Below are 25,520 nucleotides of genomic sequence, written 5' to 3'. Positions count from 1 at the left end.
CCAGCCCTGAAAATAGAGGAGGGGCAGCAACATGAGGAATGAGGACACCTCCAAGAGCCAGAAAAGGTAAGGGAACAGGTGCCCCGGAGCCTGCAGAAGGAGCTCACCCTGCTGGCGCCTTGATTTCAGCCCGGTGAGGCTGACGCTGGACTTCAGACTCCAGAACTGTATGACCATTTATTTAAGCCACTAAATGTCTTTTACTTATTTTTTTGTTGTTGTTGAGATGGAGTTTCGCTCTTGTCACCCAGGCTGGAGTGCAATGGCGTGATCTTGGCTCACTGCAATCTATGCCTCCCAGGTTCAAGCGATTCTCCTGCCTCAGCTTCCCTAGTAGCTGGGATTACAGGCACCCGCCACCATGCCCGGCTAATTTTTGTATTTTTAGTAAAGATGGGGGTTTCACCATGTTGGCTGGGCTGGTCTCGAACTCCTGACCTCAGGCGATCCACTTGCCTCAGCCTCCCAAAGTGCTGGGAATACAGGTGTAAGCCACCTTGCCCAGCTGCCACTAAGTGCCTTATAGGAGAAAGAGGGAGCCGATGTAGGACCCATAGGGTAACTGAAGAGCCAATGAGGCTGGGAGGGGCCAGGGGCTCCAGAGGTTGCAGCTCTGCTGGGCCCCCCGTGGCTCCCTGTGAGGGCCATGATGGGCAGGGCTGAACAACTCACCATTGATCATCTCGGGTGCCATCCAGTAGGGGTTGCCCACCACGGTGTAGCGCTTCTTGCGGTCTGGCTTCTTGAGGCTCCGCAGGTCCTCGGGTTGAGTCTTTTCATCTACCATGAGCCGCGCCAGCCCGAAGTCGGCCACCACCACGTTCTTGTTCTGGGAAGGTGAAGCCGGGTCACACTGGGACCCGATCCTGGTACTGCCCGCCTGGCCTGCCCCTCGCCGGGACCCCAAGCCAACCCGTAGACAGACCACAGAACATACCTCTGATACCCTGCATTGGCACAGGGTGGGGACCCCTTCCTTCCCCAAAGCCATCAGCTCTTTGCAAATGGAGCTGCTGGAAGCACCTGAGGATGGCAGTGTGGCTTCCTCCCTCCCACCACGTGCTGCACCCTCTGCCCCTTCTCCACGTGCTCCCCAAACCATCCCGGTGCCCCCACTGCTCCCTCCTGCAAGCGCTCCCTCCCACCCACGAGGGTACCGACGCTGCTTTCTTTTGGAAAGATAGGCATTCTTTTTTTTTTTTTAGATGGAGTCTCGCTCTTTTGCCCAGGCTGGAGTACAGTGTTGCGATCTTGGCTCGCTGCAACCTCTGCCTCCCAGGTTCAAGCCATTTTCCTGCCTCAGCCTCCTGAGTAGCTGGGATTACAGGTACCCATCACCATGCCTGGCTAATTTTTGTATTTTTATTAAAGACAGCGGTTTCACCATGTTGGCCAGGACGGTCTCGAACTCCTGACCTCAGGTGATCCACCCACTGTGGCCTCCCAAAGTGCTGGGATTACAGGTGTAGGCCACTGCCCCAGCAAGACAGGAATTTTGATGAGAGACCCAGGTCCTGTGCATGGCATGCCACCAGGTTTATTCTTTATCTATGTTGATTGACTGATTGAGATAGGGTCTTGCTATGCTGCCCAGACTGGTCTTGAACTCCTGGCCTCAAGTGATCCACCTGCCTCAGCCTCCCAAAGTGCTGGGATTACAGGAGTGAGCCATCATACTTGGCTCAATTTTATCTTTAATATTCCCAATAGCCAGGTGAGGTCTGTGTTCTTTGCTTTTTGGGTTTCTTTGTTTTTAGGCAGAGTCTCCTTCCCGTGGCCCAGGCTGGAGTGCAGTGGCATGACCACAGCTCATTGCAGCCTCAACTTCCCAGGCTCAAGCAATCCTTCCACCTACGCCTCCTGAGTAGTTGGTACTATAGGTACTTGGCACCATGCCAGCTACTTTTTTTCTATTTTTTGTAGAGACAGGGTTTTGCCATGTTGCCCGGACTGGTCTTGAACTCCTGGGCTCAAGTGATCTGCCCACCTTGGACTCCCAAAGTGCTGGGATTACAGGTGTGAGCCAACACAGGTCTATGTTATTTTTTATTCTTGTATTTATATTTTTTGAGATGGAGTCCCACTCTGTTGCTGGAATGCAGTGGCGTGATCTTGGCTCACTGCAACCTCCGCCTCCCGGGTTCAAGTGATTCTCTTGCCTCAGCCTCCCGAGTAGCTGGGATTACAGGCATGTACCACCATGTCCACTAATTTTTGAATTTTTTAGTAGAGACAGGGTTTTGCCATGTTGGCTAGGCTGGTCTGGAACTCCTGGCTTCAAGTGATCCACCTGCCTCGGCGTGAGCCACAGTGCCCGGCCTTGTTTCGTTTTGTTTTTTGAGACAGGGTCTGGCTCTGTCACCCAGGCTAGAGTGCAATGGCGTGATCTCGGCTCACTGCAACCTCTGCCTCCCAGGTTCAAGCGATTCTCCTGCCTCAGCTTCCCTAGTAGCTGGGACCACAGGCTTATGCCACTATGCCCGGCTATTTTATTTGGTATTTTTGGCAGAGATGGGCTTTTGCCATGTTGCCCTGGCTGGTCTTGAACTCCTGAGCTCAAGCAATCACCTGCCTTGGCCTCCCAAAATGCTGGGATTATAGGTGTGAGCCACTGTGCCCATTTCTGTTGTTTTGAGCCATCTGGTTCACAGTACTTTGTGATGGCAGCCCCAGGACGCGAATACACCACCTCTCCAGACAGGCATGGTTACTCCCTCCTCTGCTTTCGATGGAGAACCAGGCTCCCCTCCCTTTCCAATCCTTAGACACTGGGCTCTTTGCCTGCCCGTCCTCTGCTTATATATCCACCTAAAGCCTCCTCTTTCAGAAAGCCTGCCCTGACCACTCCAGCCCACATGCCTGTGCCCCCACTCTGTGGCCCCCAGATGCTGGTGCTGTCTGGTGTAGCCCGTGGCCACTGTGCCATGGTGGGCTGCGCTCTATGAAGACCAGGGTCCTGGTCCTTTGCAGCTTACATGTCACTTTCTCCTTCATTGATTTATAAGACCCTCCTACAAACCTGGGATGCTGATGGTCCACCATGAGTCAGTGGCAGAGACAGGACTCAAACCCAGGTCTGTCTGCCTCCTGAAGCTGGGCTCTTCCCCACAGGCTGCTGCCCCCGACCCCCACCTCAAATTGAAGCCATGGAGGCAACCCAGGGGCCTCCAGTTCTGGGAAGGCCCCGAGGCTAGGAGTGGTTGGGCTCCTGCTGTCTCCCCGACACCCAGCCACGTGGGGCCCTGGTGCTCACCTCACGGACCAGGCAGTTGTGGGAGTTGAGGTCTCGGTGGATAATGTTCATGGAGTGGAGGTAGGCCTGGGGGCGGGGACACGGGAGTCAGGGGGCAGCTGTGCCGAGGGACCCCAGCCCATTCTGGCCCCCCAGAAACTCCCTCTGCTCCCACCCCAATCAGGCCAGTCAGGACGATTCTTCCCACTCTCCCATCGACCCCCTCTGCCCTCTTTCAAAGTTTCTCTGTGGGTTCTGTTTGCAAATTCCTGGTGGGATTGTGAATGGAGCTGGAGCACCCGGCTCACTCACCATCCCCGACGCGATGTCCTTGGCAAAGCTCACTCTCTGGCTCCATGGGTACTGGCTGTCCTGGGATAGAGAAAGAAAGGCCAGGGTGGGGCCGGCGGGGGCCCCGGTGGCAGGGATGGTTGCATGAGAGGCAGGAAGGGGCAAGTGTCCTAGAGGGTTCTATGAGCTCCTCAACACCCTGATTTCTTCAGGCACCCACAACTGTCTGCTTCTAAAGAGTATGAGTCAACACAGCTCACAGGCGCCATTTTCTTTCTTTTTTTTTTTCTTTAGATGGAGTCTCACTCTGTCACCCAGGGTGGAGTGCAGTGGTACCATCTCAGCTCCCTGCAACCTTCGCCTCCTGGGCTCAAGTGATTCTTGTGTCTCGGCCTCCTGAGTAGCTGGGACTAAGGGCATGCACCACCATGCCCAGCTAATTTTTTGTATTTTTAGTAGAGATGGGGTTTCACCATGTTGGCCAGGCTAGTCTTGAACTCCTGACATCAGGTGATCTGCCCACCTTGGCCTCCCAGTGTTGGGATTACAGGCATGAGCCACTGCACCTGGACTCAAGCAATTCTCTTGCCTCAGCCTCCCAAGTAGCTGGGATTACAGGTGTCTGCCACCAAACCCAGCTAATTTTTGTAGTTTTAGTAGAGATGGGGTTTTATCACATTGGTCAGGCTGGTCTCAAACTCCTGACCTCAAGTGATCCACCTGCCTCAGCCTCCCAAAGTGCTGGGATTATAGGCATGAGCCACCGCACCCAGCCCCTACAAACATTATTTCCTAACAGAAATGATTTCAAACTCTAAGCAGGGATAGCTCCCAATCTGCCTCCTCTGAGAAAACAAGCTAGATTTATTTTCTATAGAATCTCATCTTTCTGTCAGGTGCGGTGGCTCATGCCTGTAATCCCAACACTTTGGGGGGCCAGAACGGATGGATCACGTGAGGTCAGGAGTTTGAGACCAGCCTGATCAGCATGGTGAAACCCCGTCTCTACTAACAATGCAAAAATTAGCCGGATGTGGTGGTGGGCGCCTGTAATCCCAGCTACTCGGGAGGCTGAGGCAGAAGAATCACTTGAACCAGGGAGTTGGCAGTTGCAGTGAGCTGAGATCGTGCCATTGCGCTCCAGGCTGGACAACAAGAAAAAAACTGCATCTCAGAAAAAAAAAAAAAAAAAAGAAAGAAAACCAAGAAAACAAAAAACTCATCTTTCTAGGTTTTTAAAAAATTGGAACCTACTTTCACAGATAGGTACGAAGTAGAAGGGCCCAGCAAGGTCACCTGTAGAGTGGCAGCACTGAGCCACACCAGGAGAACGGGGCAGCACTGAGCCACGCCAGGAGAACGGGGCTTTGGGCTCAAATCATTTGGGGGAGATGCCTCATTCCCAAACCCCATCCCCTTGGAGATCTTTATTGTATTTTATTTTTTTTATTTTTTGAGACAGAGTCTGGCTCTGTCGCCCAGGCTGGAGTGCAGTGGCCGAATCTCGGCTCACTGCAAGCTCCGCCTCCCGGGTTTACGCCATTCTCCTGCCTCAGCCTCCCGAGTAGCTGGGACTACAGGCGCCCACCACCTCGCCCGGCTAGTTTTTTGTATTTTTTTTTAGTAGAGACGGGGTTTCAACGTGTTAGCCAGGATGGTCTCGATCTCCCGACCTCGTGATCCGCCCATCTCGGCCTCCCAAAGTGCTGGGATTACAGGCTTGAGCCACCGCGCCCGGCCGAGATCTTTATTTTTTATCGAGACAGGGTCTCACTCTATCACCCAGGCTGGAATGCAGCTTTGACCTCCTGGGCTCAGGTGATCCTTCTGCCTCAGCCTCCCGTGTTGCTGGAATCGCAGGCATGCGCCACCACATTTGGCTAATTTTTTGATTTTTTTGTAGAGATGGGATCTCATTATGCTGTCCAGGCTGGTCTTGACCTCCTGGCCTCTAGGGATCCTCCTGCCTCAGCCTTCCAAAGTTTGGGAACTCAGGTGTCAGCCACTGCACTTGGCCTAGCCCAGAGTTTCCAAATTGCACTTGACAATGGAACTTGCTGTGAAGTTACCTAGCAGGAGCCCAAAGGGTCCACAATTTGGATACAAAGTAATCCAACCTGAGGAAGATCCCATGGTCTCAGGGTGGTACAGAAATGGGGCTGGAGACCAGGGCTGGATCCCCAGGACATAGTCCAGGACAGGGCTCTGCGAGGCTTCCTCCGAGCACTTTCTTTTTTTTTTTTGAGATGGAGTCCCACTCTTGTCACTCAGGCTGGAGTGCAATGGTGCAATCTCGGCTCACTGCAACCTCCGCCTCCCAGGTTCAAGCGATCCTCCTGCCTCAGCCTCCCAAGTAGCTGGGGTTACAGGTGCCCGCCATCATACCTGGCTAATTTTTGTATTTTTAGTAGAGACAAGGTTTCACCATGTTGGCCAGGCTGGTCTCGAACTCCTGACCTCAGGTGTTCTGCTGGCCTTGGCCTCCCAAAGTACTGGGACTACAGGCATGAGCCACCGCGCCAGGCCTGAGCACTTTATTTCTAAAGATGGATTTGTAATTTTATTCAAATCCTTAAGGAAAGCTCTGAATTTTATTTTAGTTTTTGAGATAGGGTCTTGCTCTGTGGTCCAGGCTGGAGTGCAGTGGTGAGATCACAGCTCACTGCAGCCTTGAATTCCTGGCCTCAAGTGATCCTCTTGCCTTGGCCTCCCAAAGTGCTGGAATAACAGGTGTGCACCATTGTACCTGGCCTTTCCCAGCTTTCAATGGAGTCGGTCATTCCCCTATTTGATTAGGAATCAGGGTTCAGAGGGCCTTTGAGATCCCCGTGGCTGCTCCCCATTGAAGAGAAGAGACTGAGGCCCACAGAGGGAGCTGCCTTGCCCGGGGCCACACAGCGGGGGTGGCTGGCTCTGCCCAGGACTCACCATGCTCTTGATGATGCCCCGGAGGGTGCCGCCCTTGATGTACTCAGTGATGAAGTTGAGCCTCTTGTCCTTGTAGAGCACCCCGATGAACTTGAGCACGTTGGGGTGTTCCAGGCATCGCATGACCTTCACCTGGCGGGGCACAAACGGGCTGGGCGCCGTGTGGTCCGAGCTGTGCCTGGGTTTGCTTCTCCTTTCTCCATCCCACCAGGTGCTAGGGACGGTCTCCCCAGCTCCCCTCTCCTGTCTCTGCCACACTCACCGGCTGCTGTGCCCTCTGCTTGAGCTGCCCCCACCCCCAGCGATGCTCTTTTTCCCAGTCCCCTGCCTGCAGTTACTTTCTGTTTTTTTTTTTTTTTTGAGAAGGAGTCTCACTCTGTCACCCAGGCTGCACTGCAGTGGCACGATCTTGGCTCACTGCAACCTCCGCCTCCTGAGTTCAAGAAATTCTCCTGCCTCAGCCTCCCGAGTAGCTGGGACTACAGGCACCCGCCACCATGCCTGGCTAATTTTTGTATTTTTAGTAAAGACAGGGGTTTCACCATGTTGGCCAGGGTGGTTTTGAACTCCCGACCTCAAGTGATCTGCCCGGCTCAGCCTCCCAAAGTACTGGGATTACAGGTGTGAGCCACGTAACGACCAATGCAGTTACTTTTTTTTTTTTGGAGACAGGGCCTTGTCTCGTTCCCCAGGCTGGAGTGCAGTGGTGTGATCATGGCTCACTGCAGCCTCCAACTCCTGGGCTCAAGCAATCCTCCCACCTCAGCCCCCAGAGTAGCTGGGATGACAGGTGCACATCGCCAAGCTCGGTAAATTTAAAATTTTTTTGTAGAGACAGGGTCTTGCTATGTTGCCCAGGTTGGTCTCAAAGTATCCTCTCTCCTTAACCTCCCGAAGTGTTGGGATTACAGGTGTGAGCCCCTGCACCTGGCCTGCTCTCTCGTCTTTCCATGGGTCTCTGAGCCCTTTCCTGACCTGTGTTGAGGGGTAGAGGTGAGCACTTGGAAGGCCCTCTGGAGGGAAGACAGCCTTCCGATCACTGACCTCCTTGAGGAACGTCCTCTGGGTCTCCTCGTCGAACCGAATCAGCTCCTTCATCACCATCACCTCACCCGTCTCACGGTGTGTCACCTGCATGTGGGACACAGAGGTGTAAAGACAGGGTCTCTGCTGTAAGCCCGCCTTCTTGGAAGCCCCATCTCCACCCCAGGACTGCCAGGGAGACGTGTAGATGGCTTCACACTCTAGGCTGCGCATGGGATGTTCCCAAACACCCAAGTGGAAGGGATGTATTCATTTTCTTTTTTGAGATGGGGTCTTGCTCTATTGCCCAGGCTGGAATGCAGTGGCATGATCATAGCTCACTGCAGCCTCGAACTCCTGGCTCACAATCCTCCCGCCTAAGCCACCCAAGTAGCTTGGACCACAGGCGTGCACCACTATACCCAATTAATTTTTAAATTTTTTTGTAGAGATGAGGTCAAGGCTGGTATTGAATTCCTAGTTCAAGCAATGCTACAGCCTTAGCCTCTCACAGTGCTGGGATTACAGGGATAAACCACTGCGCCCGGCTAGGGGCCACCTTTCAATGACCTCCTGCACGTAAGGTCTTAGTCTACCTGTGGGAGGTCCCCTGCTCCTAATTAGCTCCAGGAGGCCAAGGTGGAGGAGAGGGCACTGGCCAGGGAGTCTAGAAGCCAGATACCCCTTCCACTGTGTATCCATAGACTGGGGAGGAAGGAGAATGGAGGGGTCCCACCCAGACTGTCCCCCGAGACCCTGGCATGCTCTGTACCTTGATGGCCTGGCCAAAGCAGCCCTTGCCCAGCACCTCCCCGTGGATGAGGTCCGACGGCCGGAAGATGCGGTGTGGCCGGCAGACTACGCGGAGGGACTCAGAGCGACCCAGGTCCTTGCGCTGGGAGGCCGGGGAGCCCAGTGAGCCGGCACCTGGAGACCTGTCGATGCTGCAGCTTCTCCTGGGGGGCACACATGGTGCCCAGTGCCACTAGGGGACAGGTGGCACCTGGCCAAGGCCCTGCCCCTTCCTCCTCCTGCCTGCATGCCCCTGTCCATGCCAGTCTATGCAATCACCCCCTGCTTTGGGAGGGCCTGCCTGGGACAGTCCAAAGGCTGCCCATCCCAGTGTCTCAGCCTATCCTGGCTCTAGTGGCAGCCCCGAGCTCCCCCCAACCCCTCAGATCCCACGCTGTCATCCTTTTTGTTTTTGAGACAGAGTCTCGCTCTGTCACCCAGGCTGGAGTGTAGTGGCGTGACCTTGGCTCACTGCAACCTCCGCCTCCTGGGTTCAGGTGATTCATCTGCCTCAGCGTCCCAAGTAGCTGGGACTATAGGCACCTGCCACCAAGCCTGGCTAATTTTTGTATTTTCAGTAAAGATGGGGTTTCACCACGTTGGCCAGGCTGGTCTTGAACTCCTGACCTCAGGTGATCCGCCTGCCTCGGCCTCCCAAAGTGCTGGGATTACAGGCATCAGCCACCACGCCCGGCCCCGCCCCCGGTTTTTTAGAAAATGTGTTTCCTCTCTTTTTTTTTTTTTTTTTGAGGCGGAGTCTTGCTCTGTCCCCGGGACTGGAGTGCAGTGGCCGGATCTCAGCTCACTGCAAGCTCCGCCTCCTGGGTTTACGCCATTCTCCTGCCTCAGCCTCCCGAGTAGCTGAGACTACAGGTGCCCGCCACCTCGCCCAGCTAGTTTTTGTATTTTTAGTAGAGACGGGGTTTCACCGTGTTAGCCAGGATGGTCTCGATCTCCTGACGTCGTGATCCGCCCGTCTCGGCCTCCCAAAGTGCTGGGATTACAGGCTTGAGCCACCGCGCCCGGCCTCTTTTTTTTTTGAGACTGGGTCTTGTTTTGTCACCTAGGCTGGAGAGCAGTGGTGTGATGACAGCTCACTGCAGCCTCCACCTCCCTGGCTCAAGCCTGGGCTGCATTTGTGCAGGGCTGGCTCCCTGACCTAAGTCCCACAGCTCCTGAGTCCTAGCAGGAGTGAAAGCACCCAGCTGAACCAAGGAGCAGGCTGACTTACAAGACAGGTTTCTGCCGGGCAGAGCCGCCCGCCTCCCCGCTAGGAGTGTGAACCGGAGAGCTCAGGGGGCTGGTCTCAGGCCCCAGCCCGTGGCCCAGTGTATCATGAGGGTCGTGCTCGAGGGTGAGCTGGAGCAGACGGCTGGTTTCCTGAATCAGCAGGTCAATCTGGGGACAGCAGGCATGTGAACGGGGGTGGGGTGGGGAGGGGGCTAGGCATGAAGGCACTGCCTCCCATCCCGCCCCCCAGACTCAGGACCGTACCTCATCCAGGGGCACATTTCGGATGGGTGTGCCATTGATTTCCAAGATCCGGTCTCCGATGTGGATGGAATTCTTCACATCTGGGCTCATGCAGCCTGGATCCACTCTGTGGGTAGGGCAGGGGTCAGGCCAGTGCCCGCCTGTCCCTCACCCCAACAGGAAATCAAGGCGAAGGGGACCAGATCCGGGGTGAGCAGGCGGAGGATTCTACCTCATGTGACTGGGAAGTAGTAGACGGCCAGAACACCGAGTTCTGGTTTCAGAGGAGGAATTCTGTAATCAATTACTGATGTCTGCCACAGGTGTGAGGTGGAGAAAGGTGGCATGCTTGTAGGCACTGGCCACCCACACGAGATGCTCAGCTGCTCCCATTCAGTGGATCATTGTCTCTACCCTGGGGGAACAGATCTATCGTTCCAACTCCCAGGTATGCTTGGTCTCGATTTTTGGGTTTTTTTTTTTTTTTTAGGGGACACAATCTCACTGTTGACCAGGCTGGAGTGCAGTGGCACAATCACGGCTCACTGTAGCCTCCACTTCCCGAGTTCAAGCGATTCTCGCACCTCAGCCTCCTGAGTAGCTGGGATTACAGGTGTAAACCACCACACCCCGCTAATTTTTTGTATTTTTGGTAGAGACGGGGTTTCACCTATTTCCCAGGCTGGTCTTGAACTCCTGAGCTCAGGCAATCTACCCACCTTGGCCTCCCAAACTGCTAGAACTGGCCGGGCACGGTGGCTCACGCCTGTAATCCCAACACTTTGGGAGGCCGAGACGGGCAGATCACTTGAAGTCAGGAGTTTGAGACCAGCCTGGCCAACTTGGTGAAACCCCATCTCTACTGAAAACACAAAAATTAGCCGAGCGTGGCAGTGGGCGCCTGTAGTCCCAGCTACTTGGGAGGCTGAGGCAGGAGAATCGCTTGAACCTGGGAGGCGGAGGTTGCAGTAAGTCGAGATTCTGCCACTGCACTCCAGCCTGGGTGACAGAGCGAGACTCAGTCTCAAAACAAAAGCTAAAACAAAGTGCTAGGATTACAGACATGAGTCACTGCGCCTGGCCTGTCTGGTATGCTTGGGGCAGGTGAGTGCCTTGGGTCCCAAAAAGATCTTGGATTAGTGGCTTCCTGTCTGACTCCCAAACTCGCCCTGCAAGAGGAGGCCAAGCTCTATTGCTCCTGCATTGGCAGAAGGGATCTGGCAGCTTGCTGTGAGCCACAACTGCAGGGTGAAGATGGGAAAGAGACCCTCAATCAGTTGCCCATAAGCTTTCACAAAAAGATCAATTTGCCAAATGTACTTGTTTCTTTTAACTCTTCGGTGTTAGGGACCTGGTTTCCCTTCCCTTTCCCTTCCCTTTCTCTTTCCCTTCCCTTTCCTTTTTTTTTTTTTTTTTTTTTTGAGACAGAGTTTCGCTCTTGTTGCTCAGGCTGGAGTGCAATGGCACGGTCTCGGCTCACTGCAACCTCCGCCTCCCAGGTTCAAGTGATTCTCCTGCTTCAGCCTCCCGAGTAGCTGGGACTATAGGCATGCGCCACCACAACGGGCTAATTTTGTATTTTTAGTAGAGATGGGGTTTCTCCATGTTGGTCAGGCTGGTCTCGAACTCCCGACCTCAGGTGATCTACCTGCCTTGGCTTCCCAAAGTGTTGGGATTACAGGCGTGAGCCACCGTGCCCGGCCTGGGACCTGGTTTTCATTTTGCCTCATACAAGCTCTTCAGGGAATGGTCGCTTTGTCTCCGCCCTAGGTCCTGGAGATGGAAAAGGGGATGGGGGTAAGGCAGAGAGGAGACTGAGAACTTTAAGAAAAACGGCCAGGTGTGGTGGCTCAAGCCTGCAATCCCAGCGCGGAGGCCAAGGTGGGAGGATTGCTCAAGACTAGCGGTTTGAGACCAGCCTGGGCAGCATAGCAAGACCCCATATCTATGACATTTTTTAAAGAAAATTAGCTGGGCATGGTGGCACACTCCTGTAATCCCAGCTATTTGGGAGGTTGAGGCCAGGAGTTCGAGACAAGCCTGAGCAAAATAGTGAAACCTAACTGTTACAAAAAATAAAAAATTAGCCAGGCATGGTGGTGCTGCCGGTAGTCCTAGCTACTTGAGAGGCTGAGGCTGGAGGATCACTTGAGCCCATGAAGTCGAGGCTGCAGTGAGCTATGATCGTGTCACTGCACTCCAGCCTGGGCAACAGAGCGAGACCCTATCTCAAACAAACAAGCAAGCAAACAGAAAGACTATTCTCATATTGGGGAGAAGCTCTTCCTTATAGTCATAAATGCAGAAGGAAGAACAGAGTTAGAAATTCAGCATTTGGTAGCCACCCTAGTAATAATTGCTACAGGCAAGAATCATCAATAGATGCTAAAATCATTTGGGGAAGGGTTTTTGGGAACAGGATATTTACAGACTCAAATCTCACAAATGGTTTATTGATGACCAAGGGAAAAAAATCCTTACAGTAGGGAAAAAGAAGTAATCAAAGCAAACATCCTCAGCAAAGGGCACGCTGACATCATATGTCTCCTGGCAAGATCCACTCGGAAGGACAGAGGATCACTTATTCAGTGTCAGGCCAAACCCGCAGAGCCTGTCTCCCTAAGAGGAAACATTAGTCAAACCCAGATACGAGGGCGGGCGCGGTGGCTCACGCCTGTAATCCCAGCACTTTGGGAGGCTGAGGCGGAAGGATCACTTGAGCCCAGGAGTCTGAGACCAGCCTGGGCAACACAGTGAGACCCTGTCTCTCTTTCTAAAAAAAAAGAAAAGGAAAAACATTTTACTTTAATGACTGGCCTGTATACTTCAAAAATGTCAAGGTCGTTAAGGGCAATGAAAGGCTGGGGAAATGGCCGGGCGCAGTGGCTCATGCCTGTAAACCCAGCACTTTGGGAGGCTGAGGTAGGTGGATCATTTGAGGTCAGGAGTTCAAGACCAGCCTGGGCAACATGGTGAAACCCCATCTCTATTAAAAACACAAAAATTAGGCATGCATGACAGTGCACGCCTGTAATCTCAGCTACTTAGGAGGCTGAGGCAGGAGAATCACTTAAGCCTGGAAGGCGGAGGTTGTGATGAGCTGAGATTGCGCCAATTGTGTTCCAGCCTAGGCAACAAGAGCGAAACTCCATCTCAAGAAAAAAAAAAAAAAAACAAAGATACTGATGAGACATGACGATTAAACGCAATGTTGATCATGGACTGGATTGTGGATCGGGGGAGACTGCTATAAAGGACAGTTTAGTAGTTCAGTATAGAGACAATTGGCAAAATTTGAATATGGTCTGTGTATTAGATAATGGTATCAATGTTAAATTTCCAAAATGTGATCACTGTACTATAAGATACAATTGATAATTATATAAGAGAATGCCTAGTCAGGTGTGGTGGCCTGTGCCTGTAGTCCCAGCTACTGGGGAGGCAGAGGTGGGAGGATCACTTGAGCCCGGGAGGTTGAGGCTGCAGTGAGCTGTGATTGCATCACTGCACTCCAGCCTGGTTGACAGTGATACCCTGTCTCCAAAAATAAAAATTAAAAAAGAAGGCCCTTCTTTTGAGAATCTCTAGCATATTTGTGGGGGAGTCAATCATCCCTGCAACTTACTCCCAAAAGAACAATAAATAACAACATATACATATATGTACAAATATAAACAAGTCACTAAACATCTATATGTATCTGTATCCGTATACGTATATATAGAGAGACACACATATAACTCCCAAATATGGTAGTTACGAATTGGTGAACCTTGGTGAAGGGTGTGTATGTATTCAACGGACTTATTATTTTAGCAGATTTTCTATAAATCTACAAAATGTGAAGATGAAAAGTTGAAAAAAACCAAAGAAAATATTTTTATTGATACAGGCTTTGCATGCATATAGCCTTAAAAATAAGCCAGGCATGGTGGCTCATGCCTGTAATCCCAGCACTTTGGGAGGCTAATGTGGGAGGATCGCTTGAGTCCAGGAGTTCGAGACCAGCCTGGGCGACACAGCAAGGCTCAGTCTCTACAAAAATTTTAAAAATTAGCTGGGTGTGGTGGTGTGTGCCTATAGTCTCAGCTACTTAGGGGGCCGAGATGAGTGGATTGCTTGAGCACAGGAGTTTGAGGCTGCAGTGAGCTATGATTTTGCCACTGCACTCCAGCCTGTATAACAGAGCAAGACCCTGTCTCAAAAAAAATTATATATGTGTGTGTGTATATATATATATAAAACATACATATATAAATTACTTATAATCTCACATCCTCTCCCTTGGTTTGCTAAAGCAGCAGGTGGCTTGGATAAATTAGACCTTCCTTAAAATGCTGCTATACACAAAATGAAAAGCAGTCAACTAAAACCAGTTTAAAACAAACAAGTAAATCTTTGGCAAGTTGGACTCTTTCCGGGAAGGGTGTGGCTCTTTGCAGAAATTACTGGGATGTTCCAGATGTTGGCTGGGCAGAATGCTTACCCAGTGAGACAGACAGGGAGGAGATGTCATGAACTCTCTTCTTTATTTTTATTTTAGAGACAGGGTCTCGCTCTGTCCAGCCCAAGCTGAAATGCAGTGGCATCACCATAGCTCGCTGTAGCCTCCACCTCCTGGGCTCAAGCAATCCTCTCACCTCAGCCCTCCGAAGTGGCTGAGATAACAGGCATTAGCCGCTGCACCCAGCTGACTGCCTTCATTTCTAAAATTCTGCCTGGATTTCAGGGACCAGCTGCAGCCTCTGATTCTGTGGGGACCTCCCTTGGCCCTCTGGAAAGAGCCGTTGGTCTGGGAGTTTCCTCGTCTCTTTCAGCAGCTGTCTGCTCACTCGTGTATGTAAAGCAGCTGCTGGCTTGGCTGATGTCAAGGCAGGGATGGAGACACACAGTCAAGCCCAGTATCATTTTCTGTCCCCAGGGCCACCTGTGAATCTCACCAATGCCTATGCAGTCCTGGGCACCTGACAGGTAGGCAAGAAACATTCACTGCATCAAATGAGAGCTAGCACTTGGGCCGGGCATGGTGACTCACAACTGTAATCCCAGCACTTTGGGAGGCTGAGGAGGGAGGATCACTTGAGCCCAGTAGTTTGAAACTAGTCTAGCCAATATGGTGAAACCCTATCTTTACTAAAAATACAAAAATTAGCCAGGCATGGTTTGCCTGTAGTCCCAGCTACTTGGGAGGCTGAGATGCAAGAATTGCTTGAACCTGGGAGGTGGAGGTTGCAGTGAGATGATACCACACCACTGCACCCCAGCCTGGGCGACAGAGTGCGACTCTGTCTCAAAAAAAAAAAAAAAAGAAAGCGAGCAACGGCCCAAAAGTAGAAACACTGCATGCTACTTCTCAAGGTGTCAATAAAGGCTCCACAGAAATCTTAGAAGGCTCCAAGGTATCCACCTCCCTCATTGTTCAAACAGACACCCAAAGCCCAGAGAGAAAGGAGCTGCTCAAAGTCACATAGTAATCTCATCTTTATTGGCCCTGCCCCATTTTTTTGAGACAGGGTTTTGCTCCATTGCCCAGGCTGGAGTGCAGTGGCGCAATTATAGCTCACTGTAGCCCCGACTTCCTGGGCTCAAGAGATCCTCCCGCCTCAGCCTCCCAAGTAGCTGTGACTACAACGTTGCAAAGGCTGGTTTCGAACTCCTGGCCTCAAGTGATCCTCTCATCTCAGCCTCTCAGAGTGCTTCAATTATAGGTGTGAGCTACCATGCCCAGCCTCTATGTGTTCAGTGATTTCAACATGCCTGGTCAATTTTTAGTTTTTTTTTTTTTGTAGAGACGGAGGTCTCGCTATGTTGCCCAAGCTGGTCTCAAACTTCTGGCCTCAAGTGATCCTCCCACTTTGGCCTCCCAAAGTGCTGGGATGACAGGCGTGAGTCACTGCACCCAGCCTCTTCGCTCATTCCTGACTTGGTTCCCCCTCTTTCTTGTTGGATCAGACATGGACTAAAGAAAATGTCTTTTTATTTTTTGGGTGTGTTTTTTTTATTTTTTATTTTTTGATACAGAGTTTCACTCTTGCTGCCCAGCTTGGAGTGCAATGGCAGTCTGGGCTCACTGCAACCTCCACCTCCCAGGTTCGAGTGATTCTCCTGCCTCAGCCTCCCAAGTAGCTGGGACTACAGGCACCCACCAACACGCCCGGCTATGTTTGTATTTTTAGTAGACACGGGGTTTCACCACGTTGCCTAGGCTAGTCTCGAACTCCTGACCTCAGGTGATCCACCCACCTCAGCCTCCCAAAGTGCTGAGATTACAGGTGTGAGCCACCATGCCCGGCTGAAATGTCTTTTTATTGTATCTGGCATTTGTAATGGTATTCAGAGGAATGACTGGGCCAGAAATCTGGTAAACCAGGTTGTCAGAGCTGGGCCCCAACTGCACCCAAACACTCGCCCATTCATTGTCAGGGCCCCCAGTGCCAGACTCTGCCACCCACATCAACGGCCACAGCCACACCGACGGCAGCCTCGCCAGGCTGGCCACTCACCCCTGGACGCGGACGGTGTGTGCGTGTTCGGTGCCGCAGCCTGGCGGGCCGTGCGGGGGGTCGATGGAGACTGAAAGTCCACGCTTGCCATGAGATGAGGCTGGGATGGACACTAGGGTGACGGTGTGGGGCAGGTGGGAGCCGGGGGAGTCGGGCAGGATTTGCTCGATGACGGGGGTCACCACAGTCTGGTAGTAGCAGTGCCCACTGCAAGAGCCGCCAGGGGTGGGAAGGAAAGAGTGTCAAGAGCATCATCAGTTTCAGCATCCCTGCAGCCCCCAGCCCCAGGCTCTTCCCCCACCCACTTCCTTTCTTTTAGAGATGGAGTCTCGTTCTGTTGATTACAACACTGCACCCCAGCCTGGGCGACAAAGCGAGACTCCATCTCAAAAGAAAAGGAAAGCTAGCTATTGCCCAAAAGTGCAGTGGTGCGATCTTGGCTCACTGTAACCTCCGCCTCCTGGGTTCAGGCGATTCTCCTGCCTCAGCCTCCTGAGTAGCTGGGATTACGGGCACACACCACCATGACTGGCTAATTTTGTATTTTTAGTAGAGACAGTTTCACCAGGTTGGTCAGGCTGGTCTCAAACTCCCGACCTCAGGTGATCTGCCCACCTTGGCCTCCCAAAGTGCTGGGATTACAGGCGTAAGTCATTGCACCTGGCCAGCTTTTTCTTTCACTTCTCCTATGGAACTGGGAGCAGGAACTGTGCGTGCCCAGCCAGCCCTCGTCCCTCTGAGTCATTCGGGTCTGTCTACCCGCTGTGATCCTGTAAGGCGGCCAGGACAAGGCCTGAGGATAAATCCAGTTCAGGAGGAAGTCATTAAAAGCCCATCTGGGATCAAGCCACGTTGTCCTCTAATCCAGCTTGATCGGTGTTGTTTAAGAAAGAATCTGTCTGGGTTTTGTCCTGATTCCTGGGAGGGAGACTCTAAGTCTTTGGAATGGGGTATCTTTGTTATTCATGAGCCCCTCAGACTATTCCTGAATTGATACTAATGAGATGACTCAGCCCCACAAAGAGACATCATGTGATTTGAAGAGAGTTGCAGCTTTCAACCAGCCTGACCTCCAAGAACGGGGGCTGGAGACTAAGTTTGATCATACGGCCAATGACTCAATCAGTCATGACAATGTAATGAAATCCCAATAAAAACTCTGGCTGCTGAAGCTCAGGGAAGCTTCCTGGTTAGTGACCACATTGATGTGCTAGGGGAGGGAGGGAAGATGCTTCTTCATTTGGCCGGACCTGAGCTATGTCCTTTATAATGAAACTGGAATCCTAAATGGAGGCTTTCCTGAGTTCTGTGAGTCTGTTAGCAAACGATCAAACTTGGCAGGGTCTTGGGAGTCCCTGAATTTGCAGCTAGTCGGTCAGAAGTGTGAATGGGTTGGGGACCCCTTGTGGCTGGTGTCTAAAGAGGGAGCAGTTGTGCTGGGGATGGTGTCCTTAACTTGTAGTATCTGCCCCAACTCTGGTGGTTCGTGCCAGCACCATGCTGCAGTCATGGCCAGTAAGAAAGCTGATGTCTGAGGCTTTTTTTTTTGAGACAGAGTCTTGCTCTGTTGCCCAGGCTGGAGAGCACTGGTACAGTCTCGGCTCACTGCAACCTCCGCCTCCCAAGTTCAAGTGAGTCTCCTGCCTCAGCCTCTCGAGTAGCTGGGATTATAGGCCCAAGCCACCACACCTGGTTAATTTTTGAATTTTTAATAGAGATGGGGTTCCATCATGTTGGCCAGGCTGGTCTTGAACTCCTGGCCTCAAGGGATCCACCCGCCTTGGATTCCTGAAGTGCTGGGATTACAGGCGTGAGCCACCATGCCTGGCCGTCTGAGGCTTTTTCACACTGACTTCTGTGTGTTACTTTTCCCTTGTTTCCACGTCTGGACAAGAAAGGAGATATGAACATTTGCCCTGCAAAACCAACGTGGAAGGGGCAGGAGGCCCGGGTGGGGGACAATCAGTGTCCTTGCAGACCTGTGACACAGGTGGGCCCCTTAGGCTCGGGGAGGGGCCAAGGCACTCACCAGTATAGCTTGGAGTGCTCCACCAGTGTGTACGTGTCCCCGTCGCCGATAAAGGTCCCACACGTGAGGCAGATGAAACACTCGGGGTGGTACTTCAGCTCCCCAGCCACCTGGTGCGGGGGTGAGGAGGGAACAGCCCCACTCAGCGGCCCCAGCAGCCCCCACAGATCCTCCCCTAGGCCTCTTCTCCGAAGGGCGTCACCAAAAAAACAACTGCGGGGACCTGGCTGGCCAGCTGCTGAGCTCCTGGACAGAGCTGGCTCCATAGATGGGGGCGCTGAGGGATACAGACAGACAGTCAGGCTCAGAAAGCGGGGGACACTCCAAAGACTAGCAAGGAGAGACAGTGATGGGAGAGAGACCTGGAGCATGGGGTCTGCTTGGACACCCCCACCCCAGGTGAGTGTGCAAGGCAGGGGGCGCTCACCATAACCAGTCCCTTGGTGATTTGCTCCGAGCACCCATGGCAGGACTCGCCATAGCGGGCCCAGTAGTCCTTCTTGCAGAAGAGCTGTCCATCCTTCTCATAGTACTGGTGCGACAGGGAGGCACTGCAGTCACAACACCTGCGGGAGAGGGGCCGGGCTGAGACGTCCACTCCCGTCCTCCTTTGTTGCACCTGGGACCCTGCCTTGGCTACAGGCACTTTTGTAAAAATTAGAAAAAGTTTTTTTGTTTGTTTGTTTTTTGAGACGGAGTCTTGCTCTGTCGCCAGGCCTGAGTGCAGTGGCACGATCTCGGCTCACTGCAACCTCTGCCTCCCGGGTTCAAGTGATCCTCCTGCCTCAGCCTCCTGAGTAGCTGGGACTACAGGCATGCACCATCACGCCCAGCTAATTTTTTGTCTTTATAGTAGAGACAGGGTTTCACCATGTTGGCCAGGATGGTCTCGATCTCTTGACCTCGTGATCTGCCTGCCTCGGCCTCCCAAAGTGGTGGCTCACGCCTGTAATCCCAGCACTTCGGGAGGCCGAGGTGGGCAGATCACTTGGGGTCAGGAGTCTGAGACCAGCCTGGCCAAGATGGCGAAACCCCGTCCCCACTAAAAATACAAAAATTAGCCAGGCATGGTGGTGGGCACCTGTAATCCCAGCTACTTGGGAGGCTGAGGCAGAAGAATCACTTGAACCAGGGAGGCAGTGGTTGCAGTGAGTCGAAATTGTGCCACTGAACTCCAGCCGGAATAACAGAGTGACACTCTGTCTCAAGAGAAAAAAAAAAAAATTAGAATGGAGGAGAATCCCCAGGTGTACAGGGCCATCAAAGTCAGGGTTCCCCTGTTTCCTCACTAGAGGCTACCAGGGAGGCCTGGTTGGTGGGGCCTTGAAGGGCAGATGGGGAGGAATGACAGGCTGTTGGTGCCACAATACAGGCCAGGGATTAGACCTACATTCCCAGCTTTTTCCCAGCCAAGCATCCCGGTGGGGTGGTGACCAGCAGCCCTGTCCAGCCAGGATGAACAAATATAGAAATGTGGGTCTGGGCTGGGCATGGTGGCTCATGCCTGTAAATCTCAGCACTTCAGGAGGCTGAGGTGGGAGGATCACTTGAGGCCAGAGGTTTGAGGCCAGCCTGGGCAACACAGTAAGACCCCATCTCTTAAAAAAATTATTAAAAAATTAGCCAGGATACAGTGGTGTGGGCCTGTACTCCCAGCTACTAGGGAGGCTGGGGAGGGAGGACCGCTTGAGCCCAGGAGTTCAAGGCTGCAGTGTGCTATGATTGCACCACTGCACTCCAGCCTGGGTGACACAGCAAGACCCTCCCTCTAAAAAATAAAATAAACAAAATGTGGGTGCCCCAGTGAACCGCAGGCACACAGGTGCCCCACTGGGTCCTGGTGTGGGTGCGCATGTCTGGGTCAGGGTACAGACCCACACAGAGAAGAGGCTAGGGGGTCCGTCCAGCTCTGCCGCTGTTTGGGTGCTATGGGTTGGTCGGTCACACAGAGACAGAAGAACCCAGGCTCTATAGGGCCACAATCTAGGAGAGAAGCAGGTAGGAAAGACTGGGACCTGGATGAGATGAGGGAACCTTAAGGGCTGTTTCCTACCCAGGAAACCCTCCACCGCCTGGGGCCTGCATGAGTATCACTCACGGGCTGTCTGCCATTGCTAATTCCCTATAACTAGGGAACTGGGGTTGAGGAGGGGAGTTCATCAGTAAGCTGGCAGGATACTGTCCCTTTAAGAGGATCCAGCCAGTTCCCCTTTGTCTGGGAGCCTGGGGGAGGGGCTGGGAGTAAAGGGGGAGCAGAAAATGCCAGGGTTTGGAAGCATGTGGGTGGGGGCGCATCCAGGAAAGGGGGCCTGGTGCATTCCTCCATGGGGATGGGGAATGCGGAGACCGGGCCACTGGAGGTGGTGGCGGTGGCAGGGGCGGTGGGAGACATGTCAGGGTCACTGCGCACCGGGGGGCGGGCAGTTCACCAGACGACTGCGCGGGTGGGGCGGAGGAGGGAAGGCAGTGAGGGGGGTGGTCCGCAGGGCACCTCCCATTCCGGGGCTCTAACCTAATACGCAAGAAGTGCTGCAGCCACGAGGCCAGGCCGACTTTGGGTCCTGCCCTTGTGGAAGCCCCCGCACCCGGTGCAGACCAATGACTCGCTTCCTGCCCTTGCACAGATCACACATGACCTCAGTCACAGGGGTGCCACATCACAGGAGTGCCCCTCACTCCCGCCTGCAGGAAGCAGGGCCCCTGCATGCCTCTGCAGTGGGCGGTGGGTGGGTGGGGGATTAGGAACTGCCGTAACCAAGTGTCCCCATCCTGGGGAGCCTGGAAACTGCTACTGGTCCATTCACTCGCTCATGCAGAAACTCACAAACCTTCATCACTGCTGCTCACATTCAGCAGCCGTGAAAGACCCGGCGGTGCGGTATGACTCACGGGAGGGTTTGAGTACACTTGGCTTCTCTCCGGTCACCACTTCCTTGAAGCCTGTTCTACCAGACACTAGGTCTGCCCACCAGTGTCTGCCACTGACCTGCCAGCTCCCCACAGCCCCAGGCCGGGCATCCATAACACTTGTCCCAGGAAAGAGTATAAGCGATTCCTGCTTGTGAGGCCCCCGCTGTGCACCCAGCATCCTCAGAACTGCCCCGAGACCCTGTCTCTTCCTCCACTGCAGACAGGGTGCCCAGGCCTGGCCCGGGTTGACGTGGTGGCTCAGTGGCTGGGGCTTGGAGCCTCAGTGAACCTTTGCGGATGGAGAGCATGCACGAGTTCCTGTCCCTGCCCTTGCCCCGGCCCTCACCCCTCAGGCCTGCATTCTGGCAGGAGCTACAGGCATTTGGGCCTGGCTCTCTTGGGTGCCCACACAGAAGGCCTGACTGTCCCTAAGAAGGATGTCAAGGGAGGCACACCAGGTACCGAGGCTGTGCAGAGCTGCCCTGGGGCCAGACAGAGAGAAACTCCCTGGGGGGAGAGCCGTGCCCTGGCCCCACGCCAGGGTACCCCTCCCTGAGAGCAGGGTCGGACAAAGCCAGGCTGGGGCAGGAGAAGGGGGAGGCACCCGGAGGGCATGAAAGGGGTGCTCCGCGGCCCAGGTGGCTGGCTGGGCTGGGAGACAGTGGTGGCTTCCCTGGTGACAGGAGTGGAATCATTGCTCTGCCCAGGGCCACATCCCTGACCACCAGGTGTGAAGAAACAGCAGGTGGAGGACCGACCTCATGGGGAGACTGTCCTGGAAGCTTTGGCAGTGGCCTGCTCCCCCGAGAGCAGCTTAGGGTGACCAAGGAGTTTCAGTTCTGCCCCAGAGCTTGGACCTAGGTGGGTCGGCTTCCAGCCCCAGGCCTTACACCAGGGGCCCTGCCTGGGGCCAGGGACAGGTAGGGAGGGGGATTCCCACTTACTTAGCCCTCTGGAGGAAGCGGCGTCTTCTTGGGGCTGAAGCCAACAGCATCCTCTGTGGCTACGCTGGGGGCTCTGGAGGTCTAAGGGAGGGCAGGGGTGGCCAGACCAGCCGCTTCCCCATCCTCCCTCAGGGGCTCAGGATTGGAGGCTGCAGAGGGTGGGGCCAGTGTGGCTGCAGAGCACAGGAGGAGGATGCAGCGGCGTGGGTGCCAGGGGACTTGGTCTGAGCCTGCAACAGGAAGTGGCTGAAGCACCCTGTGCCTGGGCTTTGGTGTCGGCGGGGAGCGAGCAATCTAGGCTTGGACCCCAGGCAGGAAGCCTGTGGCCCGTCCCTGAACACACGCTGTAGGCTCCTCAGCCTTGGCCCTGACAACGGCACTGAAGGCCTCAGGTTTCTCTGGGGACAGGGACAAGCTTAAAAGCAGCTGCCTCTTCCACTGCTGCCCCCAAGGGAACAGAGGTCGACTTCCTATGGACAGTTTGTCCTCGCCAAAAAGGTTCCCTGAAGAAAGGGAGGTTGCATCCCGCCCCAGCTCCAACCCCGCAGGCAAGCAGCATGCTCAGCCCCCCTTGCCCAGGGCCAGCCCACCCAGCTGCCAAGGAGATGCTACCAGGGCTGCGGCAGCCCTGGGGGTTGTGCACTGGAGGCTTCCCGGAGGGGACCACAGGGGCTGTATCTGAGCCAAAGGGAAGCCTGGACCAGTCTCAGCCAGGTCATAACCTTCTGGGAGGCGGGGCCAGCAAGGGGGCGGGGCCTGCAAGGGGTTGGGAGGTCAGAACAGAAAAAGGGGCAGGCCCCGTAGTGACAACCCTGCAGCAATTGTCCCACTCTACAAAGAGGGGCAGCATCTGGTCCCGGCCGAGCCTCCAGCAGCCCACAGGCCCCCGTCACAGCACTCATGACCCTGTCTGTCCTATCAGCCTGGGACTTTCTCAAGAGCAGGGGCCAGGAGACAGGAGTAGCTCTCAGATGCTCAGGTTATGACATTCAAAGAGAGCAGCCTGGCCACTATGGTGAAACCTCATCACTACTAAAAATACAAAAATTAGCCAGGTGTGGTGGTGGGCACCTGTAGTCCCAGCTACTGGGAGGCTGAGGCAGGAGAATCACTTGAACCCGGGAGGCGGAGGTTGCAGTGAGCTGAGATCATGCCACTGTACTCCAGCCTGGGCGACAAGAGTGAGACTCTCTCAAAAAAAAAAAAAAAAAAAAATGCTGCACGGCTAACGGCACCTTCCCCGGGGCCAAGGCTCTATGCACTCCCGGCCGCTGACTGCACTCCCACACACTGGCCTCCTCGTGGTCCTCAGTTGCACCAAGCACATTCCCACCCCAGGGTCTTTGCACACGTGCCCCCGCCTACCCCTGACATCCTCTAAACACTGCTCCCCTTAAACATCATCTCCTGAGAGTGCTGTCCCCCGGCAACTGACACTACATTTGTTCACCGAGTGTCTGGCCCACTAGGAGGCAGGGACCCTGAAGGTGTGGGAGGTGTGGGCCTAAGCTGTGGGTACACTGTGGGCTCTGAAGCCAGGCTGCCTCAGTTCGAGTCCTGACGCTACTCCTCACTCGCTGTCAGATTTTTGGCAAGTGAGTGAACTCTGCACCTCATTTGTAAAATCGCTTTTTAAAAATTTGAGACAGTGTCTCGCTCTGTCGCCCAGGCCAGAGTGCAGTGGCATGATCACAGCTCACTGCAGCTTCGACATCCTGTGTTCAAGTGATCCTCCCATCTCAGCCTCCTGAGTAGCTGGGACTACAGGTATGCACCACCACGCCAGGCTAATTCTTTTGTAGAGATGGAGTCTCACTACGTTGCCCAGGCTGATCTCAAACTCCTGGCCTCAAGCAATCCTCCCACCTCAGCCTCCCAAAGTGCTGGGATTACAGGCGAGTTACCAGGCTTGGTCTTAAAATTGCTTTAATAAATAGCACCCCCTTCCTGGGTTGTCATGAGAGGGCCCTAATGCAGAGTGGGCGCACCATAATTATTTGCAAGTGACTGACTCAGGGACCCTAGGAAGTTCCACTGGGAAGGGCATGAAGAGGGGCCAGGAAGGCGGCAATCACTGGCCACCTCCCCCGTGGGGCTGGAGGCTGCAGACAGACCCCTCATGGCCTTATCACACTGCTCCTGCCCGAACACCTTCAGAGGGGTGAGGGGCCCTGGAACAAAGGTCTCAGTGCATGCAGTGAGGTCCGGGCTGGGCTCAAAGCCCAGGGCCCGAGGAAAACTAAGCAGAGTCTAGCACCTTGGGCATCCCACCAAAAGCCAGCCTGGCTGTGGTCAGCCATGCACCCAGGTGAGCGGTGACCCCCCTGAGCTGCTTTGCTCACTGTCATGCAGTGAGGACACTGTTAGCTCCGCCAGCTTTGGAGGCTGTTGGGAGTATCACACCCACAAGCCACAAGGTGGAAGCCCTGGCTCTTTGGCTCTTACTTCTGGTGGATCTTCCCCCATAGCAAGACTTTTTCTTTTTCTTTTTTTTTTTTGAGATGGAGTCTTGCTCTGTCACCCAGGCTAGAGTGCAGTGGTGCGATCTTGACTCACTGCAACCACAGCCTCCCGGGTTCAAGCGATTCTTCTGCTTCAGCCTCCTGAGTAGCTGGGATTACAGGTGCCCACCACCATGCCCAGCTAATTTTTGTATTTTTAGTAGAGATGGGGTTTCACCATGTTGGCCAGGCTGGTCTCAAACTCCTGACTTCAGGTGATCTGCCCACCTTGGCCTCCCAAAGTGCTGGGATTACAGGCGTGAACCACTGCACCCGGCCTCTTTCTTGTGTTTCACTACACCAGGGACAGCCCAAACATGCCTCTTCCTTACTGCCCCAACCTGGGGCCTCACCCCTCTCCTGGTGAGTGATTTGGGGTAGGCCACTCCAAAGCCAGGTATATCCATCCTGTATCACAGCCTCCCTCCTGTGGTTTCTGTGGCTATCTACTCTTGACCCTCTCTCCATCACCCAAGACTCCATCTCCTCACTCCCCGCAGACACAAGGGTCCCCAAGTTCTTCCCTTCATTCCTCTTGGCCCCATCACAAATCCCATTCACTATATCAGGGCCAGCTCTCAGGGGGCCATTTTTTCTGGCTTTCCTACCTCCAACTGGACTCAGGCTCCCACGGCTAGCTCTGGGCAGGGCACAGCCACCCTGGATAGCCCATGTCCCCTCCAGCTCAACACAGATGAGCATGTCTCCTCCCCAACCAGACCCCCAACTCCACCAGAGTCAACAAACCACCACCTTCCCAGTACCCAGGTTGGAAAACCAGACAGCTTCAGGTTCCACCCTGCCATTCACCAGTGCTCATGCCCTCCCGGAAGCCCCAGCCTTTTCTTTCCTTCCTTCCCTCCCTTCCCTCCCTTCCTTCCTCCCTCCCTTCCT

The 25,520-nt window shown here is 54.0% G+C and overlaps 1 protein-coding gene across 2 annotated transcripts in view; it reads right to left on the bottom strand.

The window, feature by feature from the left end:
• Positions 1-25,520, bottom strand: part of LIMK1 (LIM domain kinase 1) — a 36,608-nt gene that overhangs the window by 5,260 nt on the left and 5,828 nt on the right. The window contains exons 1-12 of one of the 2 annotated variants that reach the window (XM_023218674.1): positions 22,126-22,448; positions 18,699-18,837; positions 18,272-18,381; positions 16,243-16,449; positions 9,761-9,866; positions 9,498-9,664; positions 8,247-8,430; positions 7,496-7,582; positions 6,452-6,583; positions 3,545-3,604; positions 3,254-3,319; positions 673-829 (exon numbers count right to left, since the gene is read on the bottom strand). In XM_023218674.1, the coding sequence (XP_023074442.1) occupies positions 673-829; positions 3,254-3,319; positions 3,545-3,604; positions 6,452-6,583; positions 7,496-7,582; positions 8,247-8,430; positions 9,498-9,664; positions 9,761-9,866; positions 16,243-16,449; positions 18,272-18,381; positions 18,699-18,837; positions 22,126-22,175 (1,465 nt within the window). In that variant the 5' untranslated portion in view covers positions 22,176-22,448. Of the gene's footprint in view, positions 1-672; positions 830-3,253; positions 3,320-3,544; positions 3,605-6,451; positions 6,584-7,495; positions 7,583-8,246; positions 8,431-9,497; positions 9,665-9,760; positions 9,867-16,242; positions 16,450-18,271; positions 18,382-18,698; positions 18,838-22,125; positions 22,449-25,520 lie in introns of those variants that run through there. The other variant, XM_023218673.2, reaches the window with a different exon arrangement.

The sequence above is a fragment of the Piliocolobus tephrosceles genome, chromosome 8 (assembly GCF_002776525.5).
Source record: "Piliocolobus tephrosceles isolate RC106 chromosome 8, ASM277652v3, whole genome shotgun sequence".
Lineage (NCBI taxonomy): Eukaryota > Metazoa > Chordata > Mammalia > Primates > Cercopithecidae > Piliocolobus > Piliocolobus tephrosceles.
Note: the sequence above shows the minus strand (reverse complement) of the source record. Positions and strands in the feature narration are given on the sequence as shown.